The sequence below is a fragment of the Melanostigma gelatinosum genome, assembly GCF_949748355.1.
Source record: "Melanostigma gelatinosum genome assembly, chromosome: 6".
Taxonomy (NCBI): domain Eukaryota; kingdom Metazoa; phylum Chordata; class Actinopteri; order Perciformes; family Zoarcidae; genus Melanostigma; species Melanostigma gelatinosum.
In genome coordinates this window covers 23,714,370-23,738,931 of record NC_136639.1, presented here as the reverse complement: position 1 = coordinate 23,738,931, position 24,562 = coordinate 23,714,370, and the positions used below count along the sequence as shown (strand labels likewise).

The following is a 24,562-nucleotide window of genomic DNA, read 5'->3' as shown; positions in this document are numbered from 1 at the left end:
CCCCCAAAGCCCCGAGACCTCCAAAACGTCCCGAATGAGGTAGACATTGTCTACCATGGACCTGCCGGGCACACAGTCGGTCTGGTCCCAATAGATTACCTGCTCCATAGCTCCCCTCAGCCTGGAGGCAAAGAGCTTGGACAGGAGCTTGTAATCCACACACAGTAGAGACACAGGACGCCAGTTTCCGATGTCCTGCAGGTTCCCCTTTTTCGGCAGCAGTGTTATTACCGCTCTCTGGCAGGACATCGGCATGGAACCAGAGGCCAGACTCTCATTAAAAACGTCCAGTATGTCGCTGGCAAACACATCCCAGTACGCTTTAAAAAACTCTACGGAGAGGCCATCGATGCCGGGAGCACGCCGCCCCTGCATCCCCTGCAAGGCGGCACTGAGCTCCGGCAAGCTTATGGGCCTGTCAAGCTCCCTGTTTGTCCCCTCAGAGACCTGAGGTAGCCCCCCACAGAACTCCTCTATGAGGGGTTCCTCCTCCCTGTACTCACTTGTATACAGGGAGGAGTAAAAGCCCACCGCTCGCCTCCGAATCTGGCTTGGTTCCACAACCGGCTGTCCCGTGTCTGCCAACAGTGTGTGGATCACCCTCCCCTGCCCACTCTTTCTCTCCAGGCCGAAGAAGAAGCCAGAGGGAGTATCCATCTCCGTGATGCTCTGGAATCGGGACCTGACCAGGTTCACCCAGTTCACCCTGAACTTTAACGTCCAACAGGTCGGCCAGAGCCATCTTTTTTCCTTTGAGGACTTCAATATGTCCTCGATCTCCTGTGGACTCGCTTAAACTTTCTAGGTCCACTATATCAGTCTCCAGGTCCTTCATAGATCGGGTAATGTCTCGGGTGACGTTGAAAGTGTGCTGCTGGCAAAGGAGCCAAATCTCAACCTTACCACGGTCCCACCACTGCCTAAGACTGTTAAAATCACTCTTCCTCAGCCTAAAAACACCCCAGAAATAGATAAGGGCCTCTCTAAAATTCTTATCAAAGGTTAAAACTGAATTAAAATGCCAATACGCACTTCTGGGTAAAACATTCCGAATAAAAACATTACATAAAAGCAAAGAATGGTCAGTAAAACTGGCAGGAACAATACTGCACATTTTAAAAATATTAAAATGATGCTTAAAAACATAAAAACGGTCTAACCTGGCTGAGGAGATCCTACCCTCTCTAAAATGGGACCATGTGTACTGTCGGCAGTCAGGGTGCATCCTCCTCCACACGTCCACCAGGCCATGAGAGTGGACCAGCTGCCTCAGGACATGCTGGGAAGCTGGATGTGTGAGGATTTATGTCGATCTCTGCTGTGTTCCCCTCAGTAGTGTCCTCCTAAGAGTCCCGCCCACTGCCGCGACTCTCTCCGTAGGCACAGCTGTGCCTCATCTCCGGTGATCGCCTCCAGCTGACATAAATACTCCTGTCACTCTCAACCCAGTTGTCAGTCCGTCCGTTTACCTACCTGGTATTCCGACCCGTGAGTAGTCCAGTTGTTACTCTCTGAAGTTCTGAAACTAACATTGCCTCTCGTTTTTTCGACCTGCCTGCCGTACAGTGTCGAGCCTCGGGTTTTCACCTGTACGAGGAAGCCTTCCAGTTCGTTCCTCGGAGATCAACTGTTTAGTCTTGGTGTCACACAGACGATCCAGCCTGTCTGCCAGCCGCGGACGCGGACCGGCCACTTCCCAGCTAAGATCCGAGCGGAGCGCGAGGACGCGACTCCGTATTGACGTTGACAGTTTTCCTGTCGGCTTCGTCTGCCGCTCCGCAGGATTAGCCACTTTCCGGCTTGGAACCGGCCGGAGGCGTGAAGACTCCTCCTATTGACTTTGTCCATTTCCTGTTTTTTCCCTTGACTGAGAGAAATAAACGAACCTTGGTTTTGAAATAGAACTTTGCTGTCTGAGTCTGCATTTGGGTCCGTGAAACACCCCACATCATAACAGGATGTGGCTCTGTGTGGTTAAGGTCTTTAAGATCGTCCACCGTACAGTTAAAATCCCCACCCAAGAATAAAAAATTCTCCGAGGCACAGCCACTTAAAACATCATTAACTTTTTGTAAAAACAGCTTCCTCTCTGCACCGGTTGCCGGAGCATACACATTGATAAAATCACTGTAAAAAGGTCGAACCGTGCTTTAACTAAAAACAACCTCCCCTCGATGATGTGTTTGATCTCCAGTGAATTCGGGGTAAAAGACCTGGAGAAGAGGAAGCCCACTCCTGCACTGAGGTTGGTGTTGTGACTCAGGAGGACTTCCCCTTCCACCCCTCCACCCCTCCTTATCCGTGAGGCCGGACTCCTCCCTCCGGCTCATATGATGCCTGGCCGAGGTGTGAAACAGACTTAGATCTGGAAAAAATTCTCCCACCTGCACTCCCTTCCTGCCCTTCGTTCTTTGCAGGAAGGTCTTGATTTTTTCTGCAGTATATAGCCGCTGCTGCTGGCTGCCACTGAGGCTGACCGGCATCACATCACTGCTGTCTGATAGTTCTCCATCGCTGCCGCTGCCCTCCACCTGCCTCGGCCCCAGCACTGCCCGCTGGTCCCCCCCCCCACCTTACTGGCCTTCGCCTCGCTGCCTACACCCCGCGCCTTTTGCTTCCTTCCTGAGGCAGCTCTTGGCTCCCCTGCTTCCTCCTCCTCCACCTGCTCCGCCCACCCGCCTATGCCTTCCTCTCCTACTTCAGCTCCTCCATCACCCTGCTCCGCCACTTCTACGGGCCCCTCACCAGCACCACCTCCACCAGCTTCCTTCCTTTTTCTCCCGTCCCCACCACCTCCCACCTTACCCAAAGTCTCCCCCCTACTGCCCTGGACACCATCACCCACCCCACTCACACCATCACCCTCACCACTCACACCATCACCCTCACCACTCACACCATCACCCCCCCTACTCACACTCACACCCTCACCACTCACACCATCACCGTGTGCGTCCCCAGCCGGAGACGCAGCACCCGAAGGCGCGACCGCGGGGCAGCGACGGACGGCCCCGCCCCACCCGGGCCAGGCAGAGCCAGGTCCCCACGCCTCGGACAGGCCCTCATGGTGTGTCCCTCCTCCCCGCATCCGAAACACTTCATCGCCGACAAGGTCTCAAAAATCACGTATTCATAATCATCTACCTCAACATGGAAGCAAAGGTTGAGCTCCTCATTCCGGTTGTTAAGGATCATAAACAGGTGTCTGCGGTGGGACACCACGTGCTTCAGCAACTGAGACCTACACCCAGACAAGATCTTTTTCATCTGGGATACGATCTTCCCGTGTCTGGACAGCTCTCTGCTGAGGAACTCGTCGGTGATGAAGGGAGGGACATTGGAAAGGACAACCTTAGTTGCCGGCTGCGCCAGGGGCAACACCTGAACAAACAATCCGTTCACCGTGAGGCCTGCCTCCACGACACGGTTCACCTTTTCCACCTGGTCCAGGAAGAGGACCACGGCGCCGTTCATCCGAGCGGCCGACTTGATGCTGCTGTGCCCGACCCTCTCCCCCACAGCCAGCCCCACGTCCTCCACACTGCACGAGGAGCCGACGGCGATCCTAATGCCGTGCTTCCTCGTGAGGTGGGACAGCGTGTCTCCATTCACCATTGCGTCTAGAGACGCCGACCGGCGAAACACCGGCAGGAGGAAAAAAAACACCCAAAGAAATCCCAAACTCCCCCAACAAAAGCACAAAGAACAAAACTAAACTAAAGTGAACACCAACCACTAAACCACATTAAATGAATCATACATAACTAAGGGGAAAAAAAATTCTCGAAAACACCCTCTCACTCAGCGACTCACTCACACACGCTCACTCCCGACAGACAGACAGACAGACAGAGACAGAGACAGAGAGAGAGAGAGAGGCTCTGATATCTCTGGCAAACTTTCTCATTTGGAGATTTTCCGATGTTTTATCTTTTACAGCTTACATGACTGTTGTCCTGCTCTGCCATGTCTTTCCTCACCTCTCCCTCTTGTGTCGCGGTGTGTGTAAATGTCACTCGAATCAGGAAACTTATCAGAATACTCATGTCTGATTGGCCGAGATGCAACACGTAACAGCTGCAACAAATCATGTGTGTGCGGCTTTTATTTTAAAATGGGGTGGGTGGGTGTGTGTGTGTGGGGGGGGGGTGGAGGAGGGGGGAAAGACCTCTGAAGATCCCTAAGACCTGAATGACTGTATGAGGGAGACACAGAGAGAGAGAGGGAGAGGAGTGTATGTGCGCGTGTGTCTGTGAGTCTGTGTGTTTATCAACATCACTAATTGGCTCAATCGCGAACACCTGTGTGCCTTAAGCCGTTTGAAAATATTCTCCATAGAGATCCCATTGAAAATAAAAAGCTTTTGTTTTGTTGGAATGCTTGTTTTGTTTTTTTTGCTTGTTGGAATTGTTGGAATGCTTAACAGCATTCCAACAATAAAGAAACAGGATAACAATAGTTGGAATGCTTAACAGCATTCCAACAATAAAGACCTATACCTGGCTTTACAGCAGTGGCGAGCCGTCAGGGCCAGCTAAGCCTTCTCTGCTGGCCTAAACAGAATCATACAATCAACAGAAGTTATAGTTATTTTATAATTTAATAATTTTTCACAAATACACTATGTTGGGGTCTGATCATATGGCTTAAACATGTGCTGTGGACAAAGAAAATCAGGCCTTAACTTTTTCAAGCAAAGGTCTCATCCTGATTTGTAGTTGATAAGAGCAAAGGGATTTCACACTAGGGTGTGAAATTCCCCCCCCCCCCAAATAACCATGGTAACCGCGGCAATCTCATTGGCCGAGAGCCAAGAGACCCCAGGACCCCTGTGGTTCGACCTCTGTTCTATAAAACTATCTGCTGCCCCCACTTCTATGCTTTTCCCCCTTCGACCTCGGTTGAGTTAGGAGGCACACAACCGCTCTCTTCGCCCGGACCCCCCCCCCCGTCCAGGCCACAGAGAATCCAGCTTTTTCCCGTCGACCTCCGTCGAACAGGGAGCACACCACGCTCTCTTCGCTCGGACACCCCCGTCCAGGCCACAGAAGAACCAGCTTTCCCCCCCACGAGGGAGCCCCTCGAACCCTCATCAAACCCTGACAGGTCACGAGCCATTTCGCTGGACGAAACAGCCCGCGATAACGAATCTGCATCAGCATTCGTTCAGTGCTTTCTGCTTCTTTTATTTTGTGCACAAACCGGCACAGAGGAGCCGACGAAGCCTCGCTCCTCTCCTGACCGATGATTACCGGGAGACCTACGGACCACGTCGTCTCAGCCGAAGTTAAACTGTCCTCCCTGCAGCGAGGACAGATCACGTCTGCGTTTGCTCCAGAGCGAGCTGCGCCACGACAGACCGAAACAGCGCCGCTGCAAAGCCGCGCTGCAAGCAGCCCCCCCCCCCCCTGTCTCCCTTCCCGACGAGGAAGACGGACCATTTTGCCACAAACACTTCCACGTTGCAACGAAGCATCTACAAGTAAGATTCTTGGCATTTGGGCATAGCTTAGCTTAAATTAACGTAAGTTTAATTCAGGCCATTCATTTATATGTTGATATTCCCGTGTTTTTGTGTGTTTAAGACTGTCGCGTGATATTGAGGTATTACGCAATCATTACGGAGCAGAGAAGCTCCGCTGTATGTGTGTATCAACTATGACTGTTTGCTCGGGATTTATTTGATTTCTTTTCATTCATTGTCTTCCACTCCGGGTGGAAGTTCTCTTTTCATTAACTCGACTCGGTGAGTGAGCTGAGGTGCGTGGTTTATCACGGCATAAGTTACCGGCAGTTCAAAGACGACAGCGGTATATTTATGCATGATAGAACCAGCAATCAGGCTCCCTACCACATCGCACGCCGAAGCGTGATTCACTTCGAGTTCTCGCTCCCTTTTTCTCTTTCCTCCTTTCACGAAACACACATACACATAGCTCCTAGTTCTACCCCTGGGGAACCTCGTTCAAACGAGCGCCTCACATCACGTGCTGCCCAGGCAAACGTGAATTACGTACAGCAGCCCCATTCTGCCATTTTGTCCGGGTCCCTCGACTCCGCCATCTTTGTAGTTTTTAGCTGTAGTTCTTAAGGCCCCTCCCCTTTGGCCAGCGTCACTCGACGCCGCCATCTTTGTAGTCTTTAGCGTAGCTGTAAGACTCCTTCCTGTTCACCCACACACACACATACACATACACACACAGACATACACCCTCATCCACTTTATTCATTCTTTAGTTTAGGCATATAAAATTGTATGATAACGTTTGTTGGTTGCAATATTAATTGATTTGATCGTTTATTATTTTGATTCAATAAACTCTGTTATACTTTCAGGAGCAGTCGTCTGTGATTACTTGTACATATGTATTTGATAAGACTGTATGTAGTAGCCTGTGCTCGAACTTAAAACCTTCACTGTCACTGAATGTATAGTCATACGCAGACTATTGACATTATGAGTGACTACTAATTATGAGACTTAGTTTTATCGTTTGGTTATTGGTCCCTGTTCGCAGGGTGGTGCCCCGTTTATATTAATAATCATTAATAATTGTTACATACATCAATAATTCTATTGATGTCAAGAATTCAGTTTCTTAAATGCTGATAACCCAAACACGCTCCTTTAGATCCCAACATAATGGTGCCCCGTGTGAGGCTACGTTATTCCAGTTTTGTTACAGTATATATGCACAGTAATCCATAATTATTTTTGAATAATTAATTTTCCAAAAAATATTTTTTTTTCGAATTTTTTTTTTTTTTTTTTCTTTTGAATGATCCAAATTCCTGAAACTTATTTCCCAAAATAGGTAGGCTTTGATCTTCAAAATCTTGTCTTATTGTAATTAAATTTTTGATTTTAAATCCAGATTTTTAATCTTAATCTTTAATTCCCTTCTCGAAATTTTATTTCGTTTCCAGGTTTAATTATTCGTTTCATTTCTTAAACTAACAGCCAGCTGTGTAGTAGATTTGATCGTTTATTTGTAATACCTTGCTTGTTTTCTTAAATCCCTCCAAATAAGTTACACACAGCTGTCACAGGCCCAAAGTGCTAAACCACATTAGCATTTTCGCACCTCTGGCTGCAAAGCAGTAGTGATACCTCAGAGCAGCAACAGTAGAAACGTAAGTCACAGAGCTAGACATTTCACTGTGCGCCTGCATGAACCGTAACACTAACAGTAATTAACATCTAACAGTAGAAATCCTAAGTTACAGAACTAGACATTTCACTGAGAACCGTAAACACTAACAGTTTCCGTTCTAACACTAGGGAATTAACAACCATTGGGAGTCGCACTCATTAGAGAGAATGAGCGACGAGAAACCCCCCATTCCTGGAGCTGTAGCTCCAGAAGACACCGCACTACGAGATGCGGTGGCTGATGTCCTCGGACTCACAGCAAAGGAAAGAGAGTACTTTGCAAAATACACTGCTGTCCTATGCGACGAGCAATTAGAGCAGCTGGTGGCTTATGTAAATAACCCAGCAGGTAACAGAGAGCGCCTGATTCAGGACGTAATCGGCGAAATACTGCTCATCTATCATCAGAAAATGCAGCTGCAAGCTGCCCGAACCCGGGCACAGAGCGACGAGCAGCAACGCGAGATCTGGACCCTCCGAACAGAGGTTCAGGAGTTGTCACGTGACTGTAGAGCCCTACAGTCAGAAAATAGTAGCCTGCGCAGTGACCTCAGAGAGGTCAACCTAGAACTCTCTAAAGCATCAGAGAGTGATGACAAACTGAAAGCGCTTCAAGGTGTTCCAGCAACCCCGGTAGGTACTGCTACCCCCTACCGAGCCTTTCAGCCCAGTCATTTCTTGGTCTCGGCTCCCTCATTCCCCGAGACCCGAACCACCTTGCATTTCTTGAAAACGCGTTCCCCAACCAGGAGGAGAGAGGACCAACACCAGGTCCTAGTCGGCCCAGGTGGCTTCAAAACCACCTCAGGCGAACGAGATCCTCCACGCAGTTCACGAGCGCGACAAGAACTGACCCCATCCCCCTCAGGGAGGGAGGATGATAGTCGTTACCACCATCGCGAGTATGGAGACTCAGACGACTCGGACGGCCCAGGCCCCATCAACCTTGGAGGCCTGCGCACTCGACAGATTGAGTCTCTGGCAAAAGACGTAGAGTGCTTTAATCCCGATAATCACGACTCGAGCATCGATGACTACCTTAGGGAGATCGATCACTGCCTCCTCGACCTATCGCGCCCCTCATCGCGCGAAAAGCTAACGCTAGTGTGGAAAACCACTGCGCGAAGCGTCCACGCTTTCGTGGAAACGCTCCAGCCGAGCATCCGCGACTGCTATTCATCCCTTTGTCACGCCCTTAGGGAGGAGTACTCCCTGTACACCGACCCAGCTTCTGCCACCCTCTGCGCCTTTGCCATTTCCCAGGAAAGGCTAGAGTCTCCGAGAGACTACTTCAAGCGCTTGAGATCTGCGTACTTCCAAGGACGTAACGCCCAAGGTCTAGAAGACCATGCCTTCAAGTCGCTTTTCTTGCACAATCTCCACGACAACGTGAGATACGATGTTACTATGCACTGCAGAACGAGTAACCTCACCATGCCAGAGATTAGGAAATACACGCAACTTGCATGGGAGACACGCGGACGGCCGACAAATCGGTACGAAGACACCGCCATAGTCTTAGGCATCCAACAGTCGAGCGACTCCGACCTAGCGTCGGAAGACGACGAGAGGACTTGGCCTAGCGAGCCCTGGTCACCCCCGAGGAACAAACGACCCTGGCGGTCGAAAGACCGACGGAACCAGGGGGGTGAAAGACGCCCTCAAGGACAACACATCAGGTAACGCTGACTCGCAGCCCACCTGACTCAGCCGAGTGACCTTTCCCCCTGCTGCCAAGTCGACGTGGTAGGGGGGGGGAAGAGAACTCAGCACACTTCCGGAAACGACCACTCCCATTTCGCACCTCGTTCTTCAACCTTCTTGGGCGACCTTGTTCGCAAAGGCAATGCCCGTTATGTATATATCTATACATATTCTTCAGTCTTACTGGGGGGTCATAACACTCTTGCTCTACCCGACTCCGGGTCAGAAACGAGCCTCATGTGTTCCCCCACCTTTTCGCATACACCTCTAGGGTGCCACAACCTTAGAGGCCCTTCGAGCACCCTTTCGAGTAGCTCGTAAAATCTTTCGTCAACTAAGCCTTCTTCTCCTGCTCTGTCAGCATGAGCCACCTCCAGCTTGTTCAACGAAGCCACCGCCTTCTTTCAGCCGAGTCATCGGCCGGTTCTGTCAAGTCGCCAGTGCCGTAGGTAACTGACCTTGACCTGTGTGCCGGACCTGTCTCCATCTCTAAGTAGGAGGGTGGGGGAGGGAGATATCACCAGCCCGCCATGACACACTCCAGAGTGAAACTGTTCGCGACGTTTTCCTGAGTGCTGACGGTAACGTGGGATATCTGCCCTCGCCACTCAAACAGCGCGAGGGGGGTGGGATCTCTGACAACAGAAACTTAGAGAGATGCACTTCACAGGAAGTACACTCTAATCTCGCCAGTGCCGAAACCAACCGGCAGAATGGCAGCTTACTATTGACTACTAACGTTTAACTGCATGCTCCAACTCACCCTGTAGACAGGCACTAACCGCTAACACAGCCAACTTCAACCAGAACAGTTGCATGACCTGAAAAACGTTCATTGCGACTGTAAACTGATGCTCCACGCTCATAGAGAACCCTGTGCATGCTTTATAGACTCTACCAGAAGTAACCAGAGAAGACATAACCTCTGCCGTAGCAGTCAGATTTAACCCAGGACCTCATCCGAGAAGGCTCAGCTGTCAACAGCGGGAGCAGCGAAAGACCAGCCTAGCTAGTCACACTAGCCGTGCTAAGAAATCTGTAAATCTGCTACCACTACTGTTATGCAACCCTCACAGGTACCTCTGGCCTATAGTCTTGGCAACGCAACTCCAATATCGATAGATTCTAAAACTTAGACACAGGACTCGCTCTAAATCTACCGATTAGAGAGAGGTAGACGCACATATCATGTACTAATAGATCCAGAAGCGACAGACTAACTGGATTCCCTCCTATTCATAACACCACGTAGCCAACCTACGACTGCTCCGCCAACGGACTCCAGTCCTGTCTAGGAGTTGAACCAGTAACCACTGTTTGCCCCTCACCTGCTTCTTGTCTTTTTATTCTTTCCTTCTCTCTCTGTTGTGTTTTGTTTTGTTTTATTTGGGTTGTTACTTTCTTTGACACTATGCCGCAATGCTAGATTATCACAACATCATAATAGCGATTGAATTATTTGGGAATAATGTTTTGCTCACCTATGATTTGAATTGTGTATGATAGTAGATGTAGGTAGAAGTAGTTAAAGTCATCTGCCCAGATGCCACCTTAGTCATCTGCCCAGATGCCAATGAACTCTGAACTTGAACACCATGAACTTGACCACTATGAATCTTGAACTCTATGAACAATGAACACTGCCTGTTTTAACCACTGCTTTTGGTCTCAGGAACACTTGGACTGTCTCACCTCTTCAGGTTTCCCCACCACATGGATGCACATGCCAGCCCTTGGTTTGCTCTAAAGACCGAAGCCAACACCTCACTCTTCAGAACAAAGGGGGGATGTTGGGGTCTGATCATATGGCTTAAACATGTGCTGTGGACAAAGAAAATCAGGCCTTAACTTTTTCAAGCAAAGGTCTCATCCTGATTTGTAGTTGATAAGAGCAAAGGGATTTCACACTAGGGTGTGAAATTCCCCCCCCCCCCCAAATAACCATGGTAACCGCGGCAATCTCATTGGCCGAGAGCCAAGAGACCCCAGGACCCCTGTGGTTCGACCTCTGTTCTATAAAACTATCTGCTGCCCCCACTTCTATGCTTTTCCCCCTTCGACCTCGGTTGAGTTAGGAGGCACACAACCGCTCTCTTCGCCCGGACCCCCCCCCCGTCCAGGCCACAGAGAATCCAGCTTTTTCCCGTCGACCTCCGTCGAACAGGGAGCACACCACGCTCTCTTCGCTCGGACACCCCCGTCCAGGCCACAGAAGAACCAGCTTTCCCCCCCACGAGGGAGCCCCTCGAACCCTCATCAAACCCTGACAGGTCACGAGCCATTTCGCTGGACGAAACAGCCCGCGATAACGAATCTGCATCAGCATTCGTTCAGTGCTTTCTGCTTCTTTTATTTTGTGCACAAACCGGCACAGAGGAGCCGACGAAGCCTCGCTCCTCTCCTGACCGATGATTACCGGGAGACCTACGGACCACGTCGTCTCAGCCGAAGTTAAACTGTCCTCCCTGCAGCGAGGACAGATCACGTCTGCGTTTGCTCCAGAGCGAGCTGCGCCACGACAGACCGAAACAGCGCCGCTGCAAAGCCGCGCTGCAAGCAGCCCCCCCCCCCCCTGTCTCCCTTCCCGACGAGGAAGACGGACCATTTTGCCACAAACACTTCCACGTTGCAACGAAGCATCTACAAGTAAGATTCTTGGCATTTGGGCATAGCTTAGCTTAAATTAACGTAAGTTTAATTCAGGCCATTCATTTATATGTTGATATTCCCGTGTTTTTGTGTGTTTAAGACTGTCGCGTGATATTGAGGTATTACGCAATCATTACGGAGCAGAGAAGCTCCGCTGTATGTGTGTATCAACTATGACTGTTTGCTCGGGATTTATTTGATTTCTTTTCATTCATTGTCTTCCACTCCGGGTGGAAGTTCTCTTTTCATTAACTCGACTCGGTGAGTGAGCTGAGGTGCGTGGTTTATCACGGCATAAGTTACCGGCAGTTCAAAGACGACAGCGGTATATTTATGCATGATAGAACCAGCAATCAGGCTCCCTACCACATCGCACGCCGAAGCGTGATTCACTTCGAGTTCTCGCTCCCTTTTTCTCTTTCCTCCTTTCACGAAACACACATACACATAGCTCCTAGTTCTACCCCTGGGGAACCTCGTTCAAACGAGCGCCTCACATCACGTGCTGCCCAGGCAAACGTGAATTACGTACAGCAGCCCCATTCTGCCATTTTGTCCGGGTCCCTCGACTCCGCCATCTTTGTAGTTTTTAGCTGTAGTTCTTAAGGCCCCTCCCCTTTGGCCAGCGTCACTCGACGCCGCCATCTTTGTAGTCTTTAGCGTAGCTGTAAGACTCCTTCCTGTTCACCCACACACACACATACACATACACACACAGACATACACCCTCATCCACTTTATTCATTCTTTAGTTTAGGCATATAAAATTGTATGATAACGTTTGTTGGTTGCAATATTAATTGATTTGATCGTTTATTATTTTGATTCAATAAACTCTGTTATACTTTCAGGAGCAGTCGTCTGTGATTACTTGTACATATGTATTTGATAAGACTGTATGTAGTAGCCTGTGCTCGAACTTAAAACCTTCACTGTCACTGAATGTATAGTCATACGCAGACTATTGACATTATGAGTGACTACTAATTATGAGACTTAGTTTTATCGTTTGGTTATTGGTCCCTGTTCGCAGGGTGGTGCCCCGTTTATATTAATAATCATTAATAATTGTTACATACATCAATAATTCTATTGATGTCAAGAATTCAGTTTCTTAAATGCTGATAACCCAAACACGCTCCTTTAGATCCCAACAACTACATGTATTATACTTTTTTTCCCCATTAGCTTATTTTCTCATTGCACAGCTCCTGTCTTCCTCTGTTACTCTGCTTCCAGCCTGCAGCGCTGCTTCCAGTGCAGCTTGCTTTAAGGGGAGCTTTTATCCAATCAGATTCAGCCCCTATTTCTCTATGTAAGGAGAGAGGCCCGAGGTCCTCTACGTAGACTTTGCAGTTTAAGTGAATGGGGACAACATTGTTGATTGTCATAGTCTTCAACCAATCAGATCTTTAGTTTGACATGTTGGGCGTATTCTTTGACCTGCCAGTGGCACCGAGGTAGCTTGCTAAGTACGTCAGCATTAACGTGCACCGTGATTGGTCAGTGGGCGAGCATGTGACTAATGTGAAATTTAAGGAAGCTGGCAGAAGTTAGTTGGAGTTGTAAGAATCAGTGGCGGCTGGTCAATAGAGGGTGCTAGGGCACCGCCCCACCTTGAGCCGCAACAAATAAAATAAATAACGATAATAACAAACTATACAAATTGTCAATATTTGTGTTATTGAAATATGGAATCACCCAGTAATATGTGTAAAATATGATATCTGCAGTAAATATATGCTTTTCCTGCACGTCATCTCCGCCTGTCTGCACGTCCTCTCCGCATGTGCACATCTCAGCTGGCTGGGGCGCTGCCGAAACTGCCCAAAAGAGGCGGGTCTATGAAGCAGTTTAGCCAATTGCTGATTGAAGATATAAATGTGTGACGAACAATTTAGCCAATCAGCGTCCTCAAATAGCTTCAGCTTGGGGCAGAATCGATTCCCAGCATTAAATCATACTGGGATGTTTGCTGAAATTGATTGTATGTGGCACAGCCCTACCTAGAACATTTTCCACCAGCTGCCACTGGTAAGAATTCAAATTGAAATATATGGCAGAAATTATAAAATGTTTAGGGTTTTGCTTGGTGTAGTTTATTTTATTTTTTTACCTAGCTTTGTTTTTTTAACACTCAATGGCTGACTCAGCCAGGAAAAGGATTTGTATGAACGGTGTTCCTGGCTGACAGCGTTGCACATTGTATGGCTGGGAATGTGTTTCATTTTAACTGAGTATCTTCGTGTTTGGAGCTATGCAATGCTAACCTGAGCACAGCAGGACACTACAGTGCTTTTGAAAACGTTTGGAGAGACTCGAGTGGATCTACAGATCAACGAACACGTTCGCAGGGAACGAATCTGAGTTCGGTGTGCGGCCGGTCGGTCGCGGTCGATTCGTCCATGACTTCTTACTGGAACTGAAACGATGTACTGGGGTTAAACTCTTTCAGTCAGGGGTCTCAAACTCACTTTCACTCTTCGCCACATCAGCATTACGGTCGCCCACAAAGGGCTGGTTGTAAATGTAAGACTGTGTACTCCTAACATATTGATAAATAACTGTCTCTGTATTTGATTATTGTTTATTCAAGAGTAAAATACATGCAGTTATATAAATGTAAAAATATATTTCAGCACATTTCTGTTATTACAATACCCTTTTAATTTAGGGTTAAGAAACCCACATTACTCTGTCAAACTTTTAAAGAAAATATCAAAGACAAGTTATGACAATAACTTTGTTCAATGCTTAAAATCCTTACAAGGGTGCGTTTGCACAATCCCACGTGAAGTATTTCATCTGTTGTAAAGCCACGTTTAAAGTAGTCTTCATTGTACTCACAATACATTTCCATTTCAAGTCTAAAGTAGCGAAGGGTCAATTACAGTACTACCCTACTTAAAATCTTTCACACTACTCTACCTAACAAATAGCTCCATATTTTATGTCTCCTGTTTTGTATTTCGAAAGAACAATTTCCAATAAAAGGTAAAATTGTTTAGGTATTTCACGAGCTGATAGAGGTTGTTGTTATGCAGCTAAATGTAGCGCAACTAACAACTGTACATGTACTTATATAGCATAAATTAATCTCTGATATTATATATGGTCACAGAAAAAAAAACTTGCAATATTGTACTTGCATTGTATCTTTTGTAATTGCTGGCAGATATAATCTGTCACAGAAAAGGAAACTCCATAAACTATCAAATGTGTTTATTTGCTTTTTCCCGGAACCTATTTCTTAATTGGCACAGCTGCTTGCTTCTTAATCTTCAAGTTATATCACTCAACTTAATTGTAGCCTTGAAGAGCATAATTTACGCTACCTCTATTCTTCATTAACGAGACCCGATTCATTTAGCATGTGTACATTTTCTGGAAATCGAACGCACAGCTACGTGACTGTTTTCTACATTTACATACCTCAGCAAAGCTCTCATGTGAGGACGAGATCATGTCCCGTACCATCTGTTATTATTTGTTTTTCAAATTCAATTGGAAAGTCTCAAGTGGCCGGTGAAAAAATCTGCTTAATTTCATTCTGTTCACATTTTCGTGCCATTAAGGGTTTGTCAAAACAGCTCAATCTGCTAAATAGCTAATCCTTAAGAACTTGTGAAAAACATTGCGTTGGACAACTTAATGGACCAATAGCAGCCCCCCTTCCCTTTGCGACATTTCTCATGACTTTAAACAACCCTCAGAGAGAGAAAGTGTGTAATTATTGTACTCATCTGTGGATTAAACTGCACATGATGTTGGAGAGAACAATAGAGCTAACAAGATATTTTCCAGTAATGAAAAGTAAAGAGTCGTGCCCTTTATAAATCCCCCCTCATATTTTGCAGGGGCAATGTATTGTGTCAGGGTTCACATTATTTTCCGGGACTTTTCCACCACATTTTTTGTGATAATCTCACTGATATGACAGACAGAGATGGCCCCATACACTAATCTGTTCTATAGCAATACTGAAAATAGCCTACAATTTTGCCAACTTACAAATCTAGGCTGAACTCTACAAACCTAAATGTACAATTCAAACTTACAGTCAAGTTTACTGAAATGTACTGACTGTTGATACCTTATCCCGTTTATTAGTAATGTTAAGCGGAGTCTAACAAGGCCAATCTATTTAATTAAGATAGTTTTAAACATTATCCAGATGCTAAAGCGATGGTTTAAAGCAAACCAAACCTGTAATCACGAGTAATAATACCACCTAATCTCTGGCACTGACATTATATACATTATCATACTTTATACTCTCTCAACATCTCCCAGATTTGAAACCATTGCTCTTAGCCCGAGTTGAATCACCCACCCTCCGCAAGCAAAACAAGCTAGCAAGCGCGTCAACTTTAGCAAATGGATCAAATATTGCTTACCTATTATTCAACCATTTAAAACAAGTTGGGAAGAAAGCAACGTTATGTAATGTCATCCAACCTTGCTTACAATGTGACGAGACTTGGCAGTGTGTTCACAACATTTCCACAAAATCAGCCTATTCAAAAACGTTAATATGATCTTGAACGTGCCGTTCACGTGGCAATGTTATCTGTTTTGGGGAGCTCGGATAGATAGCTTGTAGTTCGTTCTCTGCAAAAGGGAAAAATATTTTCAAGGGCAAAATGAGATTTTCGGACATTTGACTTTTGCCTCTGATTTGATGATTTCATTGACTGAAGAATTTGTTTTCCAGGGGTAGTGAGGGAAATCTGAAACATTTGCTTTTTAAACCTCAAAATTGAACCCTCTTCCATGCCATATGCTAGGTGCGCACCATTGGCACATTCATGAAGCCAATCCCAAAATAATCTGCAGGGTGACAGATGGGAAAGTATGTGGTTGAATGAGGGAGGCAGCACCGTTTAAAGTGAGTATGGTGTCTTCATTAGAGCTCTGAATTATTCATTTGGGTAAATAAACTAGTGATTGTTATACAGAGATGCTTTTTAAGAAATACTGAATGACCTATTTTGCAATTGTCTTCCTGTAATTGACAGCAAATATTGTCTCACAGAGGATGCTTTGGGACACTGGGACCAAGCCGAAAAAAAATGATTGTGAGAATGTCAAAAATGTATGAGTAACCGTCACTCAAATTGTTTCAATCAATTTCAGCTTGTAAATAATGTTTTGGAGACCACTGAGTTGACTTCTACAGTGCAAACAATTTACACCATTGTTTCCATTTTATAGGTATAATGGAAAAAGTTAAACATTTTGGGAAGTAAACTCATTCGCTTTCTTGCCAATAGTTAAGGCCCTGGCACACCAGCCCGACCGGTGGCCCTAGTTTTTGCAGCCTGTCCTTCACTCTTGGCACTAGTCGGCTCTTGACCAGCAGACAACCGCCACCTGCTGGTATGGAGAGTAATGTCCTCTCGAGAAAGCAACTTATGTGCCAGTTGCCAGCTTTTGCAGTGTGTTCATGTGTAACATTCAGTCAAGACACTTGCAACGTGAGGCAAGGCAACAGTCTGTCTTTGCCGCCGCTGGTTCTTTGATGTCAGTTTGGTGTGTCTGGGTCTTTACAGGAGAAGATGGATACTATTCTCATGACTGTATGCTAAATAAGGAAGCTACCGCCAACAGCTTCCTAAGCATAAAGTCTGAAAACAGGGAGCTTCCGAATGCTGTTAGGCACATTCTTACCTTTGGATAGAGACTTGGCTAGCTATTTCCCTCTGTTTCAAATCTTTATGCTAAGCTAAGTTAGCTGGCTGCCGGTAGAAGCTTCATATTTAGTGTACAGCCATAATAGTTGCATTGAACTTCAATATTGCCTCAAGAGGGTGAATAAGCAATTTTGAACGAAGTGTGAAACTTTTACGTTAAAGACAAAAAAAAATGTGGACAGTAATTTTATCTTCATGAACATTCTAAATATGGTTGAGTGAAGATCTCCATTGAAGTAGAGTGTAAAGCCAATAGGATAGAAATACAGGAGCAGCATTGCCTGTCTTACCCATGTTCAGTGGCACATAGAGAGCGAAGACTGAGGTACCAGGTGCCTGTTTGCGGGTAAGGAATCCTCAATTTGGTGATATTAGCAGAGGCGTTCACAGCGAGGAAAAACCCGGCAACTGATTCTGCAACAGGAGAAAACCATCAGAGAGCTTAAAACAGCAAAACAGCATTAATGAGAGTAGATTACATTTTCTGATGAAAATGTACTCGCTTTTTCTGAATACTGGAACAATTCAAGTTACATTCAAAAGTAAAATACTTAAAGAAGTTGAAACAGAGGTTCAATTGGAATTGCTGAATGTAGATGAAGTGGGAAATTCTAGTGTGAGGTGAGGTAAGTTGAAATGAAAGTGCTGAAAAGAGTTAAAGATTCACGTTCAATCACGGAAATGAGTTGAAATGTCAGCCGTGTGTTGGTATATATAGTGAGCTTGAAGTGGATGTCCTAATAGAAATCAGTGCTAGTTCAAGTGATTACACTGAAAGATGATGCCAATTGAAATGTTGTCTGACATTTAAGCAAAACAGGTGGAGTAAATCGTGTAGAAATAGTCAAAGTTCTGGGAGTTGAGAGGTGCTGGAGAAGTATTTTTGTCTGCTCAAAGGTGAAGCCCTGGACGAGCCATAAGGGCCGTGCACACCAGGAACAATAACTATAATGGGAACTATAATGATAATGATGTGAGCAGCCACACTGATGAACGATAACGTTCTGTAAAAAGAGCGCCAAGCACGAGCTGCATGCTCCAGCTGTCCACTTCATTAAGTCACTGTCACCTAATGTTCTTTGGCTTTTGTTTTCCTGGTCAGGAAACGGCAGATCGATTTGTAAAGCAGAAAAATAAAAGAGTGAACTAATGTGTGTACTCAGGAATACGAAGGTGTATTTGTTTCACACAAGAGGGGGGGATTAGAACAAATGGTCACTGAACATATTTTCCATCAGCTATAAAGTGTTAAAATAAACATCATCATCCGTGGTGCTGAAAGACAAACAGCATCACGGCTGTTCAGCTAATTTTCAACAGTTTTCTTATTTTTAGTCTTCATATTCATATAAGAAATAAAGTAATCCCAAAAACATTTTTATTTTTTGCTGGTGTCGTTAAAGTCGTGGTGTGGATGCCGTCCACTGGAGTTTGCTTGATTTTTAAAACAACGTATTTGTAGTTCTTGGTGTGGACGGTCCCTCTCATATGGAAATAACGTAAATCACTTGTAACATTTTTACGGAACAATAAAACTGTTTGATTAATTTGGGGGTCATTTTGACATACCTGATTCACATTTCAGTGAGGAGTTTTCCCTCAAGAAGAGAGGCGTCCCGTGGTTCAGGCAGCCAAACACCGTGACATTAGCTCCTTTCAGCGTAGACTGCAGGGAGGAAGCACAAGCACACGTCATTCATCCATCTGGCCGTCAGCCATCTGCTGCCGTCACGCCGGCGAGCCGATACCGTTCGCGGTCACCGTTCGCGGTCACCGTTCGCGGTCACCGTTCGCGGTCACCGTTCGCGGTCACCTCAGGTCTCGTTTCAGCCGTGAGATGGCAAATTGTAAAACTAACACATCAGCGTTGGGAGCCACATTCACTTATTGGCTCACTCCGCAGAGAGGTGAAAGGAGACCACAACGGTCCAATTAGGTGAATGGGTGAAAGGACAACGGGAGTACAAATAACAGCAATAAATTACTGCGTGCATTATTAAAGTGTCTGTGTGCACTCAGGCATCACATTTGACGCTTTGTTAAGTTTCTAAGTTCTCTCTAAGTTATTCACATTACTACTTGGGAATGAAGGGCATTTTTAAATCCACTCTGAAAATAATAAATTGCTGAACCTGAAAGTGCAAGGCAAAATATAGTCTTTTTCAGATACAGCACCTTATATTCATTTGCTTTGTGTCCAGAGGGAAATGCGCTTCGTGGTAAGGATAACTTTAGGCAATTACTTCTTGAATAAATAAGATCTCTATCACCGCCCCCCTCTAGCACAAAATGAGTAAAATATATATGCATGGAGTTGGCAAAGTTGTTGATTAATGCAATGACTCAACAAACACATTGCCAGGTGCTGAGATTTCAGGCTTCCTAACTCGCCATCTGGCCCATACTCTCTTGGTAGTAAGACTCAATCACGCCCACTGGCACTTCAAGATAGCCCCTCCTCACCTTTTCATCCCAACTCTGCCATACAGTTTGTAGATGAAGGCTTGAGCAGAGGCACACTCGAGGATGGATTACCAGCTGGGCAAGAACCAAGCCCAGGGGCTAGACTCTAGAGGGAACAGGAGGCCCCCCAAAGTCACACTCTTTGTTTGAAGTGACTGCTATTGACATTTTTGGTTGGTATGACAATGTGATCGGTTAAAAGTAGACATGTTTTTAAGGTCATGCCAGCAGGATGGCAATGGCGGTTGGCCTGTCCACAACTATTTGACGAAAGACATTTGCAATAGATATTCAAGGTCACTAGGGGTAAAATTTGAATGACCCTAATGATCCCAGAGAAATAGAATAGGAGTAATCCCTGGCTCCGCTAGTTAGTGCACTTAACCCCAAATTGCTCCCGTAGGCTGTGGTCGCGGTGTATGAATTGGTATGAATGTTAGTTAGTTCTGATGGGCAGGTGGCACCTTGCATGGTATGAATGGGCGTGAATGGGTGAATGGCATGTAGCGTTAAAGCACTTTGCGTGGTCGGAAGACTAGAAAAGCGCTATACAAGTACAAGTCCATTTACCATGCTTTAATGCTACACTGGTTACAGAAAGTGAGTCAAACAGCGGACCGGTGAAAGCTGGGTCTAATGGTCCACCCGCCTCTCCCCAGAGCTGCGTTCGCTCTCTTTTCCGGCAAGCTCCAACAACACTTTATGGCCCCGCTGACGTGCATCACCTTAAGAACTAACAACAATCACCATTTTCTTTTGTACCAGTCAAATGACCACGGAAAACAGTGCAATGTCCGTTTTATTCCTATTTCTACAGGTGATCCTATGACTTTTTCTCCAGCGCCACCACGAGGTTGACATTCGTGGTTCAGAATGATATATCAACCACTATTAAATGGATTGCAATGCAATTTACAATAGATATTCAAAGCCCCTAGATGATAACTTATACTGACTTTGGCGATTCCTCCCACAGGTCAAAGTTTATTCTGTGTTATATCTCAACAATTTGGCCCACACTCATGGTGCCCAGACGGTGTACGCTTGATGACGTCAGTGATCCTGTGACTGTTCCTTTCGCGTCACAATGAGCTTAACATATTAGGTCTTTATTATCCAATTCTTAATCATCTTAGTTGAAGCCAGACAACTGCTCCTTTTAAGGGGCTGTGTCCACCAAAGCTTTTTTTTGTCCTGAGGCCAGCTATCTTTTAATTGTTTTTCTGGTCGCCGAGAATTTAGAAAGAAATTACGCTGCGCTGGTCATTGTCACTTTTTCAGCCACGATGCCCACCACCACCACATCCATTACTAACCGGCCCTCGCTCTGAGATCGCGACCCCAACTATATTCTATGTGTCACAGAACACGTTAAATTTATTCTAATACTTAAAGTCAATAATCGCTGACTGATATTTATACTAGTCCTCGCGATCTGTATTCACACTCATGGTTTCCATCTGTGAGCCGGCAGCACCCCTACACACACACACACAATCACACAACCAGCATGCAATCTGCCCCAAAGAGGCGGGACTATGAAGCAGTTTAGCCAATGATGCTTTAATGCTGATTAAAGATATAAATGAGTGACATACAATTTAGCCAATCAGCGTCCTCAAATAGATTCAGCTTGGGGGCAGAATTCTGCCCCAAGTTGCGCATTTCCGTCCGGACTACTCTCTACAGGCGAGCGCGAACGCCAGCGCGAGCACTACTCCTCCAAGAGCCGTTTGAGAGGAGAACTGTGGCGGAGAAACTGCACGATCAGACAGCAGACTAGCAGGAAAGGGAAGCATTACATGCTAAGCTTCTCCAGTAGCTGTACACCAGACAGGTTTGGCTAGCTGGATGACGTCATGCTAATAACTTATTTTTAAGTTATTATTTTTAAGTTATAATGCTAATAGCTTTTTAAAACAACGGGGACAGATCCAGCATGGACAGTTAGGGAGTGAGAGACATTCAGCACCTGCTGAGAAATGATATATAGTTATAAATAAATAATTATATATATGTGTGTGTGTGTTTTATATTATAGTGAATATTATACGATATATATATTATTATATGATATATATATATTGTTATATGATATATATATTATTATATGATATATATGTCATTATATTATTATATGATTTATATATTATTATATTATACTGAATTCCCTGTGTGGGTGACACAAATAAGATGTCCTGACGTGTTTGTCAAAGTGTTATTTACTGCTTTTTTCATGTTGGAATAAAAGTTAAATATGTAACTGCAAAGTATAAAGTTTGATACCTTAATTGTTTTGCATTAAATCATTCTGGGATGTTTGCTGAAATTGATTGGATGTGGCACAGCCCTACCTAGAACATTTTCCACCAGCTGCCACTGGTAAGAATTCAAATTGAAATATATGGCAGAAATTATAAAATGTTTAGGGTTTTGCTTGGTGTAGTTTATTTTATTTTTTTACCTAGCTTTGTTTTTTTAACACTCAATGGCTGACTCAGCCAGGAAAAGGATTTGTATGAACGGTGTTCCTGGCTGACAGCGTTGCACATTGTATGGCTGGGAATGTGTTTAATTTTAACTGAGTATCTTCGTGTTTGGAGCTATGCAATGCTAACCTGAGCACAGCAGGACACTACAGTGCTTTTGAAAACGTTTGGAGAGACTCGAGTGGATCTACAGATCAACGAACACGTTCGCAGGGAACGAATCTGAGTTCGGTGTGCGGCCGGTCGGTCGCGGTCGATTCGTCCATGACTTCTTACTGGAACTGAAACGATGTACTGGGGTTAAACTCTTTCAGTCAGGGGTCTCAAACTCACTTTCACTCTTCGCCACATCAGCATTACGGTCGCCCACAAAGGGCTGGTTGTAAATGTAAGACTGTGTACTCCTAACATATTGATAAATAACTGTCTCTGTATTTGATTATTGTTTATTCAAGAGTAAAATACATGCAGTTATATAAATGTAAAAATATATTTCAGCACATTTCTGTTATTACAATACCCTTTTAATTTAGGGTTAAGAAACCCACATTACTCTGTCAAACTTTTAAAGAAAATATCAAAGACAAGTTATGACAATAACTTTGTTCAATGCTTAAAATCCTTACAAGGGTGCGTTTGCACAATCCCACGTGAAGTATTTCATCTGTTGTAAAGCCACGTTTAAAGTAGTCTTCATTGTACTCACAATACATTTCCATTTCAAAGCCCTACCTAGAACATTTTCCACCAGCCGCCACTGCGTATAACCATCTGATACTAGCCCAGAGTTAAGCATATTCATCTAGCAAACTATACCTACCTTCGAGTGTTAAAATAGCGAGTATTATTTTATTCAATGTGTCCATCCAGGCAAATTGGTGGATCCAAATGTTGTAAAAAAAAACATATATGATATAATTTCTTTGTAATCATCCAAAATAATGTTAAGTGTGTGGGTATTTTTCCAAGTAGGTCACTGACTGGTCGATACGTGCGATGCATTGAGTGGCCAACGCGCCGTGTATTGAGTGGGCCGGTCTGACAGTAAACTCCAGGGCCATGTTTTTCCCCCAGTCCGCCCCTGCTTCCAAGGCTCTTACAGCTCCGTGTCATATATGATCTCGCCTCAAGCTGGATGCTGACCTCGGCACCCTGCATCTTTTCTGTCTGGTAAGCAGTGTTAGGAAAAGGATTTCAATCACTCGTCTGTTGTCGGGACATTGCTGTTAATTTATGTTCTTGTTGCGCTTGTGTGTGTGTGTGTGTGTGTGTGTGTGTTTTCTGTGTGTCCCATTTTTTAATTCATGCCTGGAATTTGAATTTTGTTTGGGGTTTTTATTTACTGCTGTCACTTGTAAAGCACTTGGTAACATTGTTGCGAACATTCACTACATTTATTACATTTGATATTGTGATTTATAAGCCGCGATCCATTATGCAGCTGTTAGTTAGGATTGTGGAGAGTTGCAGAGGGATAATTCAATCAGGAGTGCTGTCTTCAAGGTTACCGACTGAAGCAAACTTCTGCGGGAAAAACTTAACAGTAAACATCCCGTCAAAATAATTGCAACAATGGGACAGACTTCAACACTTGGGAAAATGCTGCGGATCGAAAAAAAGAAAGCTTCTGATGAATGCCGGTTCATCCGTGTTGTTTACTCCTGTGATTTTTGCTTTGCTAAATTTCCCTGGAGTAACGCTGATGACATGTGCCAGAATGCAAGAACAGAGAAGAAGCTGGCATGTACACTATATGCTGCACATCCCAGTGCCCAAACTAATTAAAATAAACTCCATGATGAGTTTTAATTTTGCTCTCTAAAATATGAAGCTGTCTTCTGTTTTGACACATATTGGACCTTACGATTAGGTTTTGTAAGCATCTCCTCCTCTGAACATATGAATGCAGCTTAGCAACAGCAAACATGCTTTCTTTCATTTTAAAATGTCAAATTAAAGATCATTTAACAAAGAAGTTCTCACACACGGGGGGGGGGGAGATAAATAAATAAATGAATAAATAATTGAGCATGATGATTTAACAATAAATAAAATATAATTTTGCCAAAACAAAAGGAAAGATTAATAGATTAATGGGCATGAATAAAATATATTTAATTTATTATATTGTATTGATATATTTCTAATTTATTTATTCATAATTTGATTTATTTCCACATCTCCTGTGTGATAATGAGAAATGGTGTCACACAACTATGTCATGGTGTCTCCTGGCTCCTATTCACTGACAATAAATGTGGATATAAATAAATATTAAAATAATTCATAAATTTATGAATAAATAAATACAGAACAATTATACTCTTTATTTATTTATTGCTGTTGCCTATTTATTTAATATCTTTTTGGGGACGTTTAAATTTCATCTATTTATTTTTTATTTATCATGC

The 24,562-nt window shown here is 44.8% G+C and overlaps 1 protein-coding gene across 1 annotated transcript in view; it reads right to left on the bottom strand.

The window, feature by feature from the left end:
• The window catches only part of tmem8b (transmembrane protein 8B), a 66,428-nt gene that overhangs the window by 18,743 nt on the left and 23,123 nt on the right, over window positions 1-24,562 (bottom strand). The window contains exons 5-6 of the mRNA XM_079271067.1: window positions 18,769-18,865; window positions 17,490-17,613 (exon numbers count right to left, since the gene is read on the bottom strand). Coding sequence (XP_079127193.1) covers window positions 17,490-17,613; window positions 18,769-18,865 — 221 coding nt within the window. The remainder of the gene's footprint in view (window positions 1-17,489; window positions 17,614-18,768; window positions 18,866-24,562) is intronic.